This window comes from Cryptotermes secundus, unplaced genomic scaffold, assembly GCF_002891405.2.
Source record: "Cryptotermes secundus unplaced genomic scaffold, Csec_1.0 scaffold766, whole genome shotgun sequence".
In the NCBI taxonomy this organism is placed as follows: Eukaryota; Metazoa; Arthropoda; class Insecta; order Blattodea; family Kalotermitidae; genus Cryptotermes; species Cryptotermes secundus.
The window spans coordinates 31,290-47,474 of NW_019727791.1; the positions used below are offsets into that span (position 1 = coordinate 31,290).

The 16,185-nt window shown below is 38.0% G+C and overlaps 1 protein-coding gene across 5 annotated transcripts in view; it reads left to right on the forward strand.

Annotated features, from left to right (window-relative positions):
- Positions 1 to 16,185, forward strand: part of LOC111865007 (spermatogenesis-associated protein 6) — a 32,172-nt gene that overhangs the window by 5,865 nt on the left and 10,122 nt on the right. For all 5 annotated transcript variants that reach the window (XM_033751650.1, XM_033751652.1, XM_023852690.2 and 2 more), the window contains 3 exons: positions 1,521 to 1,658; positions 3,055 to 3,270; positions 6,288 to 6,407. In XM_033751650.1, the coding sequence (XP_033607541.1) occupies positions 1,521 to 1,658; positions 3,055 to 3,270; positions 6,288 to 6,407 (474 nt within the window). The remainder of the gene's footprint in view (positions 1 to 1,520; positions 1,659 to 3,054; positions 3,271 to 6,287; positions 6,408 to 16,185) is intronic.

The window sequence follows — 16,185 nt, forward strand, 5'->3', positions numbered from 1 at the left end:
AAGAGCAGTACCGGCTTTCATCATATAACTTGCGGCATCAGTCACAAAGAGCAATATGCGCTCATACTAAATGCCATTTGGCCATAGTAAATTCATGGAATTGATAAAAAATTCAGAAACTGCAGAGCTATTTGTGGTTTCAAATTGCTCTACTGCAAGAAGATATGGGGTAGAGTGTTCATTCTTATTAAGGGATCCAACTATACAATTTGTAATAAACCGTCCCTCACAATCTTGTGTTTCATCGATTGATAACCACACAAAATTATCTTGAATCTTATCTCTAATGCTTTCAGTTGTAAGATCGTAACACTGCTTCACGTAATTTTTGCACACAGTAGATTCATCCGGCACTTTGCACTGTGTATACTTCTCTATGAAGTTTCTCGGAGTAGGATTGGTTAGTTTCCACAGCAGAATATCTGTCGCTAAAAAGGCTTCGCATAAATCAAAGGGAAACTGTGAAAAACTATTATTAGAAAATTCACTACACAATTTTTGAACAGGAGCACTTTTCATGGATTTAATTTTAATATTCTCTTTGCGTATATTAGTGTTCAAATGCTGAAGCACTTGAAAGTGTATACACACGACCATGATTGAAAATTTGAACATAAAATTAAAAAATATATGTGATAAACATTTTAAAAAGGAAATATGCAGTATAAATAGAGATCTTAGAAAATATGATGCTTATTCATAAAACAGGCAAAATATGCAGTTATATGCACTGTCAAACCATGTCCAAAATTTAAGAAATTAAGTAATTCATACATATATCCAAATGAGCATACTTTCTGGTTGCAAGAAAGAAATATGCATTTGCATTAAAATCCGATCCCTAGTAATCACTGAAGATTATATACACAACAGTATTTGTCTTGTGGAAAGGATTCATGCCTTTATTTATATAGCAGTGTTTTCAATAAACAGTACCTATGAAACTCAATTTTCTACCAAGGAGAAAGATTAAAAAACTGTTCCATTAAAATTATTTCTGCTTTAGCTAATGCACCAACAGAGTACTTAAAGAATAATGCTTGAAGTTTAACTATAATGGTTAACTCTTTACACAACAAATTCTAGGTGGTATATCAGCAGATACCAGTTAATTAGTGTTTATCTCTTAAAAAACGCCATGATGATCACTGATGATCAATACATATCATGTAAGAATTAAAGACTATTTTTCCATGCACGTGCAAGAATTAAGAGTTTTAAAAATTAAATTTTGAATTTTAGAACTTTTAATGTGAGCTGCATGGGAGCTGGAAGTGAATATATGGAAAAATATACAGTGCAACAGAATAAAGACTAATTAGCTGGTATTTGCTGATATACTACCTAGAATTTGTTGCATAGATGGTTAACCATTACAGTTAAGTTCTAGCAAACAGCAGGATGCAAAAACTGAAGATAATTTTCAAAGTTTTATGTTACAACTGTTTATTCATTTAATGTTGATCTCTTGGCCTACATGCACCTATATCGTAATATTAATGTTTTTTATTTTGTTTAAGGTGACATGCCCAGGAGTGTGGTTGTGCCCAAATGGCAAAATCATTTTGAAACTTTTTATGTTTGGAAGTTCAGCAAGAGCACCTCATTTACCACCCATCTTTCCCTTGCTGTACCATCAAAAATTTGTCTTTCAGAAGGTAAACTGTAAGAATTTTAGCCGTGTAATTAAACAGAACACATTCTCTTAAAATAGAGGGCAAACAATAATACACAGAAAACAAGTGTTCACAGACGTATTGGATTAGCAGATAGACATTTGATAATGTAATCTGCAAGGGGCCAAGGTGTTCTTTTCCAAGGGAAAGTAATAATACAGCCGTCATGCATGTGACTCATGGCTTTACTCTGTCCTTTTGTGTTTATTTCAGTTACACTTCAGTTTCTTTCTATTTGCCATAGAGCGGTAACAAATTGTGTTACTGTGTGAGCTCTACTCCCTGCATTCTTTTGTATATAGGACATTCCATAACTTTACATCAAAAGCACAGGAGCTTATTTCTGATATCGTGCTTGGTCAGAAATGTCCTCTCTGAGTCCCAGTGCTGGGCTAGAATATTTGAAGTTTATCAGTTTTACATGTGACTAAGCTGCAGTATTGAACAGGTTTTTACATTGCATACATCTGAGTTTATAGTAAATGTTCAAAGTGACCACCTTCAGCTTGAATACACATTATGATTAATCTGACTACTGAATGTGAAACCCTACCAAGAACTTCAAGATCAGTTATGCATCTTGGAAAATCCATTAGTCAACAAATCAGTTAATCTTTAATTTCTGATTTTTGTTCCTATACAGTGAATTGAATGTGACCACACAGATGAAAATTTAGTTCACTGAGATCTGTTGACCTTAGTGGCCTGTCATAAGACATAGTCAATTCAATTTGTTTACTTGTGGTTAAGATACTGTGTCATTTGTTAGCTGAAATGTGTAGGTGACCGATCATACTGTAGGTACATATGTAATTGTATTAATCAGAGGAACGTTTTCTTAAAGGTGGAGCAGTTTATTCTGCAAATGAATTGGTATAAATGTTACATGTAAGCTAGTTTGCTGTTATAAGAACTCAGAATTGATTAATTTCTGGCTTTACAGCTGACTCAGCTGAACACATTAATCATGATTCTTTAAGCCATGTCAAGCAATTCAAATCACAACTTAAAGAAAAGGCAAAACTAACTTACATAATTTTTGTTAGTGGCATATCCTGTGCTCCAGACTTACTAAAGAAATATTAAGGAATGTATCCTACCCTTGAAACACCATGAACAAAGGACAATTAAGTGAGTCATAAATGAGACAGGACAGGCTGTGAAGAAGGGGAAGAGTGCTTATTAGAATCAGTGAGGGAAATAGTACTATAAGAATTACACCCTTCTGCTGTGGAAGTTGGCAAAATAAATGAGAGGTAGTATTTTGAATTTGTTGCTTCTCTGATTGTTGTGCCAGCATTCTTCCTCACTTTGTGTGCAACTTTTTCTCACCTTTGAGTTTTATGCTAATACACCATTTGTATTATTTATTTTACAGACTTTCACAAATGTTCGTTATCTAACAGATCTGCAGCATCTCCTTGGCAAAGAGTTTGTACATGCAGAGCTGATACAAAGTTCTGGTGGCAGTGGAGCCGTTTTGGCATCATTTGAAACAACAGTGCTTGAATTACTATACCCATCTCCATGTGTGAAGGGTTTAATCGCAGGTGTGGATATAGATCTTCTCATGGAACCAAGAAAATGTTTTCCTGTAAGCTGCAGTATGTACATTTTTAACATTACAACTTCTTATGGTTCAAAATTTGAACTGTTTTAAATGGTTGTTTCACTGTTGTTTTAATAAAACAGTGTGGTAGTTCCTGTACTTATGGTCTGAAATTTGATTTTCTGAGGTAGCTTCGTTAATCTCGAAGGATGAGTTGTTACTTTTGACACACACAGCCAGTTTATCCAAACTGAGCTTGTGTAGTTTGCATGTACATACAGTGAAACTGTAATTAAGTGAGAGCATCTTACAATAAAGATTTAATTATGGCAGTATAAACCATTGTATCTGTGAGTTTCTTAATGTTACATACATGGAAACCACTGCATAAAACAGGGTTTTTGTTTTCCTGCATGTTTGTCATAATGAGTGATTTGTAACTATTCACCATTGTTTTCCTGAAATATTTGCACCAACAATACTTTCAGTTTTACTTCTGAAGATATTTACAACTAGCAGTCTATTAGCTAACACTCTCTGTCCAGGAGGAAGTTCAGATTTCAAAATCTCAGAGCAGCATACCCCCTACAAATTTTAACCACTGGGGAATGTACATCATATAACCTCCTCAGAATATTTCCATTGTGCATTGTGTTGCTTGGCTTGTTTATTGAGGTACTACAGAGTATCTTTGCTTCCTTGTCCTATACGTTCCCCTCCCTCTGAGCTTCCACTGACCTTGGACTATGATGTCACAGAATACAACTATGCATGCATATGTTTAAGGTTTTGTCCCCATCAAACATCTGCTGCATTCTCGTTTGTGTTGACTGCACAATTTTTAAAAGTCCTAGTTATGGCATTGAAATGCAAGAGATTACACTTGAATATGAGGCTTGAAATAATATGAAAATATGCGTGAAGTTGGCACCTTGTCAAAAAGTGAAATAGGAAGGTGAGATGGGTCATTTTCACATTGTTTATAATACTAAAGAGAAGAAACCACGGTATTTACTAAACCCAAGCAACATGAACGCTCATTTTCACATCACATAAGGCAATACATATTTGTGTCATGATATCAAATGTCATAATGTATGTCACCATGAAAACTTAAAAAAGTCAGGATGTCACAACATCTAGATTAATGTCATGAATGAAATCCAGTTTGAACTTTGGTGACATCTTCAATAACTTTGCCACCCACAAAAAATTTCACACTGTCATAACCACAGATATCAGAACAACTCCAAATATCATGTGAAAACGACTGTTAACATTGTTCCTTATGAGCACATACTGGTGAAATTTGTTTCATGATCTCAGTTTTGTGATTCTGTGATCACCACAATGAAGTGAAATGACATAAGCATGGGATCTAGAGATGGTACAGATGCTATCCATGTATGTTATAAAGAGTTATTTTATTATGGCTATGGTAACTTAAATTTAATTTTATTAGGTTTGAAAAATAAACAGTCATAGGCTTATTCATGCTTTACCTGCCACTACCATGACATGAATTTTACTGTTGTGCAGCTAAGTATGACTGTTTATAACTGTTTCTTACATACATAATGTAATATGCATTCCAATTATGTTGTGAAATTTAAACTGCTTTGCATTTTGGTCTTTTACTTGAGTTCGATATGACATGATGCAGGTATGAACTTTTCAGTTCAGATAATGCTAACAGCAGTGAGAATGTTGAATTACTCTCAGTTATTTTCATTATTATTCCCCCACATTAGTATTCAAACCTTAGTGTCATAGTATATTATACTGTCACATGATAGTGGCTAGATACAGGGTTTGAATTGGTAATTGGATTTATTAGACTTTTACAGATTGTAACTACACTTAATTAGGGCACTGGTGAATTCACACATTCCACAATATGATGTAGTACACACTAAGTCTCTTTACATCTTCACTTGTCTATGCTGGGTAATGGATTCCAACACTGTAAATTCTTCAGCATCCATGTTCACATTGTCACCAGCTACCGACTCTCTCATAATTCCTCATGGCCACAACTGCTGACCATTGGCTGCCTAACCACCACTGGCTACTGCAGGCTATCACCCCCAACTCAGGACCTGTCTCAGAACAAACTAACTGCAGTGCAGTCACATTATATACAAGGATGCATTCCTGAAGACCTCATATAAGTCAAGAGAAGTTTTCTCATCAGAACAATTGTACTGTCATATTTTGGGGATTCACGTTATTTCAAACTTTGCCCAAAGAGTGAGACTTTATTAATATTTTTATATCCACTATTTCAAATTCACTTAAAATGTGACCTAACAGTATTAGGTTTAGTCCCTGGTATATAGCCTTGGCACAGACCCAACAGAGAACACCACCTCCAACAGTTCTACTGTTGCATGTGTATCTGTTGCAGCGTACCTGTGTGGAGGCGGGGTCGAATACCTCCAGCGTGACCCTGTGAGTCGTCGGAGTGATGAAAAGGGAAGTCTCAAATCTGAGACAGTAAAATATGGTCGTGAGTCCATAGGGACTCAGATCCAAGAAAGACTGCTCTGGCAAGGAGCGTATACAAAAGACAGACCTGTCCTTTCGTCAGAGAAGGTGCCCCACAATAGCAAGACTGTAACTGTCAAACAGTAATAAATATTTTTACTGACTGACTGACCGTCTGTCGCAATGTGACTTTGACTTTGACTTTGTTGCAACAGTAACGTGATTTGGTTGTCATGGAAATGTGTTTACAGAGCCATTGCCTAGCAACAGATGTCTGCTCTGGTTCTGCAGTTTTGGCTTTCAGCAGACATGTCCATGTAATTGGAAGTTAGGTGACAAACTTGTACTTATATATTTCAACCATTTTTGAACATTATGATTGTTAGAACAAGCATTTTTTTGAGTTTTATAACACTCATAATGTCAAGGTTGCACTGTGCTATGTAACTGTTGTATGTTGCAATTGGATGTAAGTATGTAAGTTTGGGATAGTTAATTAGTTAAAGAATTCTCAAGTTAAGGGACTTTAATAATCACTGTCAATTGGAAGTGGCTGATGCATAATATTGTTTCAGGGAATATTAGGTCCAAAAATTAAGGTATCAACCAAAACAACAATAGAAGAAGTTCTGGACACATCACCATCCAATAAACGAAATCCTGGTCTTATAAATCATAAGCTGCTGAGTTCTAAGGTATAGTTAAAATGATTGGTACTTAATAGTTTTTAAAATCAAAAAATTTTTTTACTTGAATGTGTTCTTTAATTTCAAATTAATTTGAAGTTGCACCTCTTTAGACTGAATGGAATGCCAAATTCAGGTTATATAAAATATCAAGTGCTATTTCATCAGTTAAATAACCTGTATCTAAACATACAGTTGGTATCCTGGTATCCTCTAGTTTATTGGCTGTTGTGATGACATCTTCCCTTGTGAGTGATTTCATTCATCAGACATTCATGCTGGTTATTTCATACTTTCTTTCAGAGTCGTTTTTGTTGACTGCATTCCACTAGATATGATAAAGTAAAGTAAAGGTAACCCTGTAACAGGCCGTTGAGGCCCATAGGACTGTGAGATGTTGAGGTTCCCATATTTTCTAGACAATTGGCTCATAGATGGCGGCAAGGTTGTCAGCCCTATGTGCTGGCCACCCTTTACCCGCAAGAATATTCCTGGTATTCATTTCTGTTGGAGGCTGAGTTGACCCCAGGGCCATAGTGCAACTGGAAGGATTAGATCAATTGAAAAAAATCCAATGACGTCATCAGGACTTGAACCCGTGACCTTCCGGCTTGTAGCATAGTGCCTCAACCTACTACGCTACCGCGTTCCCCACTTGATATGATAGCGGTCTCATTTATATTTAGTTCATGATGAATAGTATGTAAATGCTGATGTTTGATTATGTTCCCCTCCCCACCCCAAAAAATTCATGTTCTTCCAACAATCTTGCTGCAAAGTGTGAATGATCTTCTTCCCTCATGATTTGCTTACCACTGAGATATTCTGATACAGATTTTCTTGAAAATATTACAGACAATATAAACATTTCAGTCAGAGAGTCTCAGTTATTAGAAACTGATGCAGAATAAGCCATAGTTCATCAAAGAATGTTCAAGAGCTGTTAGATTAAAGGAAACAACCCAAACTGCAGTGGTTACAGGATCAAAGCAAAATAAATTAAGACAGTCTGAACAATGCAAGACATGAAGCTCGTAGACATTTCAGGAACAAAAAGAGGGAATATCCAAAAGACAAAATTAATGAGCTTGCAACAAACAATAAGGACAAGAATATTGGAGACTTACTCGTATATAGAGGTATAATTGGATTTAAGAAGAATTACTGACTAGCATTAACTTCGTTAAGGAAGAGAAAGGTGATATATTATCAGATTCCTACAACGTTTTGAATACGTGGAAGAATTACTGCCCTTAGCCATTGAATCTATGTTAGTGATGTTGGCAGATAGAAACAGATACAGCTGAGCCAATAGTGCTTCAGCATAGTCCTTTGATGTTGAAACTTCTGCTGAAAAGTTGAAAAAGGTGTAAATTACCAGGTATTGAAAAAATTGCAGAAGTGATTCAAGCAGGAGTCAAAATATTATATTCTGGGTTCTTTAAACTCATTTAATTCTATCTGGAATGAGGAAGAATTGCATCAGCAGTGGAAGGTGTCTGTTATAATACTGACTTACAAGAAGGGTGTTAAAGTAACTGTAGTACCTATTGAGGCATATCATCGTTATCAACATTATATATAATTGTATCCAATATTTTTCTGCGAAGTTTACGAGTAAGTCCATATTCATAGACTTCAAGAAAGCCTATTATTCAGTTAGGAGGGAAGTACTGTACAGTATTCTCATTCCATTTGGTCATACCCATGAAGCTAGTTAGGCTAATTAAAATGTGTTTAAATGGCATCTATAGTCTAGTGCATAGCTAATTTAAAAACCCGCGTTTGAACCTTGGACAGTGCTATATCATTGAATGTGTAACGTGTTTTGGTTGTTGAAGACACCGTTCGGATCGTTAATTGATTTATTCAACAACCTACAAGTAACGGCTACAATTAATTATCACACAGTTGCGGGGTTTCACACTTTATAACACTAATCACAAACCAATTCACTCTGTCTTCAGTAGCCTACACGTTTACAGTAGGGGAGCTATGTATCACTGTATCACACGCTCCCAATTACACAATCACACACACGTCCGGTTCTTCTTTCCGCGACGGCTGCTATATTCCAACTCAACTCGCAGGCTGCTGCCTTGAGAACTCTTGATAACACACTGGCTCGACTACTACTGAACTCAGCGATGGCCACATTTCAACTCTTCTCGCAGGCAGCGCAGCTCTCTTATGTAGTGGCTGTGTGTGCCTGTTACGTAGCAACGCTGTTACCTCACGCCGTCTTACGTCACCGCGCGTTGTGCGTTACGTTACCGTGCGGAGGGGGGGAGGGGAGCACTGACTCATCCGCCACGTCACTGTGGCCTGAGTTGCCACGTTGCTGCTGGGTAGGGAGGGGTTCTCCGTTGCGCAACATGTCACAAATGTTTAGTGGTAAGCCTGGCACCAGCCTGTCTGCTTTCAGGGTGCAGGCTTAGGCTTGTTCAGCAGAATTGAGTGAACTTGAAATCAGTGGGTGCAGTTGCAAGTGTTAGCATGTGCACTAACGCATGCCCAAACCCCTCCTTCTGTTCAATGAAGATGTGTGAGGGCTGCTTGGAAAGTAACCTGTTTGTTTGAGGCAACTAATGTAGGAGCAGGGTGGAGCTTGTGCATGTGAGGTAGTGTCATGATATGTCCTGCAATTGCTTTCTTCATGCAAAAAACATGAATGCTGTGGAAATTGATGGTGAATTAGGCACGGTTTATGACCAAAATGTTTTAAGTGAAGGCACTGTTTAAGACAATGGTGTAGAATGTTCAAAGATGGGTGATCAGATGTTCATGATGGAAAGTAAAGTGGTTGGCTGTCTTTAGTGAGTGATGTTCTTGTTCAAAATGTTGATCAAAAGATTTGTGAAAGACGGCACTTCACATTTTCAGAACTTTCGTGTGAATTTCCACAGATTTAATGCACTGTTCTCTACAACATTGTAACAGTTAGGCTAGGCTATCACAAGTTTTGCACAAGATGGGTTTGAAAATGTCCATGGGTGCACACAAAATGCAGAAAATGGCTTTGGCTTTGACATTTTAGGGAAATACCACAAAGATTGTGATGAATTTCTCAATCACATTGTATGAGTAACAGGTGATGAAACCAGGATATCATTTTTGAACGTTGAAACCAAAGAGCAGTCAAAGCAGTGAATGCACACACATTCACCAAAATGCTGAAAAAGTTTAAACAAATGTCTGCCAGAAAGCTGATGGCAACTGTTTTCTGGGACAGGAAAGGAATGCTGATAGTGGGATTCATGCAATGAGGGACCACAATAACATCAGAAGCGTGCTGCAGAACACTAAAAAATCTGTGTAGGGTCATCCAGAACAAAACGCATGGAATGCTGGTACTGATGTAGTGCTCCTCCATGACAGTGTGTGTCCACATACAGCTGCTCGAACTCAAGCACTGCTGGAGCATTTCAACTGGGAGTTGTTTGACCACCTCTCCTAACAGCCCTGATCTCGCTCCGAGCGACTACCTCCTGTTTACCTACTTGAAGAACTTTATGATATCACAGCTCTTCAACAATAATGAGTAGTTGATGGAATGTGTCAAAGCATGACTGAGCTCACAGGCGGCAGACTTCTTTGACACAGGCATACAAAAACTTAATCTCAACATGACAACCGCTTCACTTCTGGCAGTGACTACGTTGGGAAATAGCTGAAGTATGTATGTCTTTTTTTTTGTATACAAGGTCCATATAAAAAGTATCAGGGAAAAATCTTTCCCTTACGTGACTGTACACCGCAGCACACTCGCACCGCGCAGGCGTGGTAGTGGGGTCTAACCTTTAACACGTGCCAAGCGCTATTCGCCTGAGCGCGTTCGTAGAGGCCACGCCGTGTTTTGAGTGGACTCCTGTCGAGTGAGTCTGTGCAAGCGCAGAATGCAGCGAACGATTGAACAGAGGTATGCCATCAAGTTTTGTGTTGGACTGGGGAAATTGGGTACGGAGACGTTGGGCATGATTCGCCAAGTGTTCAAGGATGAAAGCATGTCACAAACTGCAGCTTTTAAGTGGCACAAGCTCTTCAGAAGTGGCCGACAGAGTGTGGAGGATGAGCCCCGCGGTGGACGGCTGTCGACGTCAAGAACCGACGACAACGTGCAACATGTGCATGACGTACTCAATTTAGACCGTCGGTTAAGTGTGCGCATGATTGCAGATCATGTTGGCATTGATAAGATGACGGTGCACACCATTATCACTGAAGATTTGGCGATGTGAAAGGTCTGCGCGAAACTCGTCCCGAAGGTCTTGACGGATGACCAAAAGCAGAGACGAGTGGTTGCTTGCGAAGACCTTCTGCAACGCGTTGAGGAAGACTCCGGCTTTCTGGACAATGTCATCATGGAAGACGAAAGTTGGATATTCGAGTACAACCCGGAAACAAAGCGTCAAAGTTCCGAATGGCACACTTCGGCATCACCTCGTCCAAAAAAGGTGCGAATGAGCAAATCCAGAATGAAAACCATGCTCATCGTTTTCTTCGATGCCCAGGGGGTGGTCCACTACGAATTTGTACCTGAGGGGCAAACAGTGAATGGAGCTTTTTACCTGGAAGTGCTAAGAAGAATGAAGAGAAGGGTCAATCGGGTGAGGCCAGCCATCGCCGGAAATTGGAAATTGCATCACGACAATGCACCCAGTCACACCTGCTCCAAGGTGACCGACTACCTGACAAAAAACGGCATCGCGGCGGTACACCAACCCCCCTACAGTCCCAACTTGGCACCAGCAGACTTTTTCCTGTTCCCGAAAGTGAAATCCTCCCTCAAAGGGCACCGTCATGGGACCCTGAGTGCCGTCAAAGAGGCTTGCACGCGGACCCTTAAGGACCTTCCGGAATCTGCCTACCAGGGAGCCTTCGTGTCCTGGCAATGCTGTTGGCAAAAGTGTATTGATGTACAAGGGATGTATTTTGAAGAATTTTGAGGCATTGTAGCAATATCTGAAATAAATCTATTTTCCCGGAACTTTTCCCGATACTTTTTATACAGACCTTGTATACTCGTAATAACATTCTTTTTTTCTCAATGCATGTTTTGTTAACAGCTCCCCTGAGGATACTTTCCAAATAACCCTCGTATTTTAATGTGCTTACTGGGGACCCCTCACCCTATCACATTTTGACTGGACGACTGCCTTAGTACTGAAAGAGGGAATTATTCACTTCTTGTTGGATGAGAGTTTTCTTGGTCCTGTATCCCTAAACAATTTTAAGAAACATTGTGGTATATGTGCCTGAAGACGAAGGAAGTGTGCAGGAATGAATCTTGATTGAACCCTAACATCATACCGTCCTGTGCCAGCCCATACCTGCATATATATATACACACAGGGTGATTCATGAAGTTTTACCCCCACTTAGGGAGGGCATTCCTGAGGTAATTTGGAACAAAAAATGTTAATATACTAATGGTATCCAACTCATAATTAAAGAGATAAGTAATTTGAAAACTGGCGAAAAATCTTTTTTTTTTTCAATTTCAGTCAAAACAAATTAGAAATACAATACAAACACTTTTTATATCGTTAATGTTTTAGGAAAGAAACATTCTAAAACCAATTTTTTTTTCTTCAATTTCTTAATTTTGCATTGTGCAACATTTTTCGTCGGTTTAGTGTTACAAAATTACATTATTTTCAGCATCCCATTCCGTAAACATACCAATGGTTGCATATCACACCCTTCTATCACTCTGTTTCCTTTAAACAATAGTGCTTTAGAAGACGACTGGATTTACATAAGATTTTCGAAAATGTCTCCCTGCACTTTAACACAATGTGTCGCACGCGTATGAACCGCTCTGCCTATCTACCCACGTGCAACATTCAAACTGGTCTACCTTATCTGCTGACATAGCTGACTGGAACGTATGGTCGCCCACGCTGAAGCATAGCGCTGCATTCACAGTGATGTGTTTCGAAAATCTGTTGTTACTCCGTAACTATTGAAAATCGACCACAAGTTTATAAGGAAATTTTGTAGGAAATAACCCAAGGAATATGTACCATAAGCCGGGGTAAAACTTCGTGAATCACCCTGTATACATAAATTTCCCACGTCCATGAACTGCCACATCTCTTTTGCCCATTACTCCAACCCCTCACAAAGTCCCACACAAGCCTGAATTCAAGATCTCATCCACTGACATCGCTGAGCAAAGCGAGCTAACTAAGTGCCTGAATTGCATTTATCTTTTGTGGACCCAGTCCACTGGCAACCAACTAGAATTATGTACACACACATGTCAATATGGTGGAACTGTGGATCAAACATTTGTTTGATATGTTTCCTATTCAAAATGATCTGAAGCAAAGAGATGCATTATCACCACTGCTTTTCAACTTTGCTTTAGAATACGCCATTATGAAGATCCAAGATAACCAGGAAGGATTGATAGGAAGATTTCTAGGAAAGAGATCACTAGGAAGGCCAGAACATAAGATTGCAGAATAATACTGAAATGTATCTTAAAGAAATAGGTTTGGGGGTGTGGACTGGATTAACTCTTAACGTACGGACTTTTAAATTGCCAGCAGTCCTGTACAGCTGGAACTCAAATCACCCTAATTAATTATCATTACAAAATTTCAGAAAAAAATGGATATTTTCCGTTCTATGTAACATAGAAATATGAACTAAAAAGAACTTGAAAGACAATAACATTCTCTACATATACATAAAAGAGCAAGTTTTACAAATGAAAATTAACTGTGAATATTTTGTCATGAAATGCAAAATATAATCTTTATTATATATGTTATGAAATTCCAAAGGACCTACACATTGGTTTTTCTTCAACCTTGAATCATGGTGATATTGTAAATATAATCACACTATATACAATAATATTTTGTTCAGACTGTACGCGAGTTTGAACTGCGTCACTTCACAGTTTACGATAACTCACACTCTGACGTGCGTGTGCCACTTCTCGAAGCAGTTCACCACACATAGCGCAATGTCGCACTTTTTACAGTAGTAGAGCGTGCTTCTGTGCTTCTTATTCTGAGAACAAATACGTCTTTGTTTCCTTTGGTTGGCCAGTGTTGTGAATGTTTCACCTCCAGTCGACACAATTGGGCCCCAGATGAACTTGGCCTCCCCTGAGAAACGCCACTGACTGTGATATTCGCCTCATGTGATGAAGAATCAAATCCCGCACCAATATTTCACGGAACTTTTTGTGTGTCATTTTTCCACCACATGAGTTGTGTAATAGATATGAATTTAGAATAGTCATGTATAGAAGGTGGAAAAACACTTTCTTTGTCCACTTCCATGTCCTAGCAATGCCATAACTGTTTATCATCCTGTTAGATTTATCAACAAAGCCCATGTGTGCATTGTAGTCTTCAATTACATGGGGTTTGACAGCATGGCCAGATTCATCTCGGAAGTTGCCTTCCAATGGAGGGGGGTGCAAATTCGTCAGAACATACACATCACGCTTGTCTTTCCAACGAACAACACTTAGATGCCCCCTGACTCTTGTAACAATATTCCCTTTTTTCAATTTCATTGACTTTGGCCGAATTTCTTGTGGCATTCCACGCCTATCATTGCGAACGGTGCCACATGAATTTATTTTCCTGTCTAAAAGATCGTCAAATAAAGCAGGAGAACTTAAATAACTGTCCATGTAAATTTTGTGTTCCAAGCCTTCTACTCTTCGAATTAGCTGGAGAACAATGCCATGTGTCGATGTAATTTCTTCTGTCACAAGTTGCCTTTGTTTGCCCAAATAAACTGTCATGTCATAAGTATGCCCAAAAAAATCGCAAAGCTTGTAAATTTTTATACCAAATCTTTTGCGTTTCTTTGGAATATACTGACGAAAAATCACTCTTCCTTTGAACAACACTGTGACTTCATCAACAGCAAGACGTTCTGCTGGATTGTAAAGTTCACAAAATTTGTTGTTGAGATTCTGGATTATTCTTCAATTTCAATACAAGTGTGATGCTGCTTCTCTGTTATAACAATATGTCACTTGTGTTTTTGACAGTCACACAAAATAATGTGTACGAGTATATGAAATACCGCAACCACTAAAGAAACTGAATCCCAAGACTCTTTTAACACAAAAATGCTGAATCAATGAATCATGTAACCAGCACATGCCAACTCACTAACGTTGCCAACTTATGCACAAAAATATGTTTGCTTATTTGTCAGAACTTGTATTTAAAACGATTCTTCATGTTGCAATGTCTTATTATGAAATTAGCCACTTTAGCTGGCTGAGAGGGTGACTCTGCAAACTTTTCTAATCATCACAGCTTGAACAATTCTGTCACCTGCTTCATATGAATAATCAGTGCATGTTCAGAATTAAAAACTGAACAAATAAGCCCAATAAGTTGTACCCATTTATGTGGCTGTAATCCAAATCATTGCATTTTATTCATGAAAAGGTATAATTTGGGACAATCACACAACAAATAATCAAAAAGAAATAAAGTAGACACTACTGTCTCAACATTTGTTTTTATGTGTTGCTGGTGGTAACGCTACATGTTTCTGCCCTTCTCTTGGGTCATCTTCAGGGGCAAAATGTGGTTCAGATATAGTTCAAACTAGACATTCAACTTGCTATTAAATGGATAAAAATTAAAATTAAAATTACAATTAAAATGGCTGTTAAGGTATTTATAGCCAATATTACAAATTCCATTTAAGCCTTATGCCTGCTGCATAACGTATGTGTGTTGTTTGTTGTTCCACTATGGTAGTGATATTGTGCTGTGGGGCAAATGCTTTCTGGGATCTTCTTCAGAATATAGGTCATGTTGTTTTTTTCTTTTTGATTATTTGTTGTGTGACTGTCCTATATTATATCTTTTCGTAAATGACACAACAGGATGCATACCATAAAGGTTCATTTTATTCATTTCATCATATTACATTTGTTTCAGTATGTTACCATATCATAACATCTACTGCCATATTGAGTAAAAGTACTATAAATTTACACAGCTTACACTGGAAAACTATAAAATGAAGAGTTTAAAATCATAGGTTTAGTTGTTTTGCCCACATTGTTGCTATTAAATAACCTCAGCAGTTTGTAAAATAATCTTATAAACAGTTACATTGAAAGTCCAGATTGCCAAAATATTGCATTTCATAACTAATTTGAAAAATGTAAATGCATAACAGGGAAAGTCGAGTCATAAACTCCTTAGGTAACCTGAATATGCATATCGAGTACACTGTATGGATTCTTTCAGAGATGCCTGTAGTTTTGACTTGACAAATGTTAAATTTAAAGTTATCTGTAAATTAATTAACCTTAAAAAAATCCCATCTACCCCCATTTTAAAGTCCACTACTCTTAGAGTATTCACAGTATTCTGTACCACCTGTTTATGGGTGTGTGTTTTACAGGAGAGGTCATGACAAAGGAAAGTACAATGGAAACTTACAACTATTACAAGGGTGAGTCAAATGAAAACCTTAAATTTGTAATAAAAAATCGAAATTTCACGCCATTATCCTGTAAGTTGGTAAGCGTGCTACAAACAGCGTGCAGAATGGCCTGTAGGTTGCAGCATAGTGCAGATGCATGAACACCGTCACATCACCAGTATAAGTTGGCTGCCCCACTTGAGACTGTGCACCAGGGAAGAACAGCATTCTGTTATTCGGTTTTTGTGTAGTGACGGTGTGAAACCTATTGAAATTTATCGAAGAATGACGTTTCAGTCTGGTGATGCATGTTTGTCACAGCAGCAAGTGTACGAATGGAGTAGGAAGTTTGCAAATG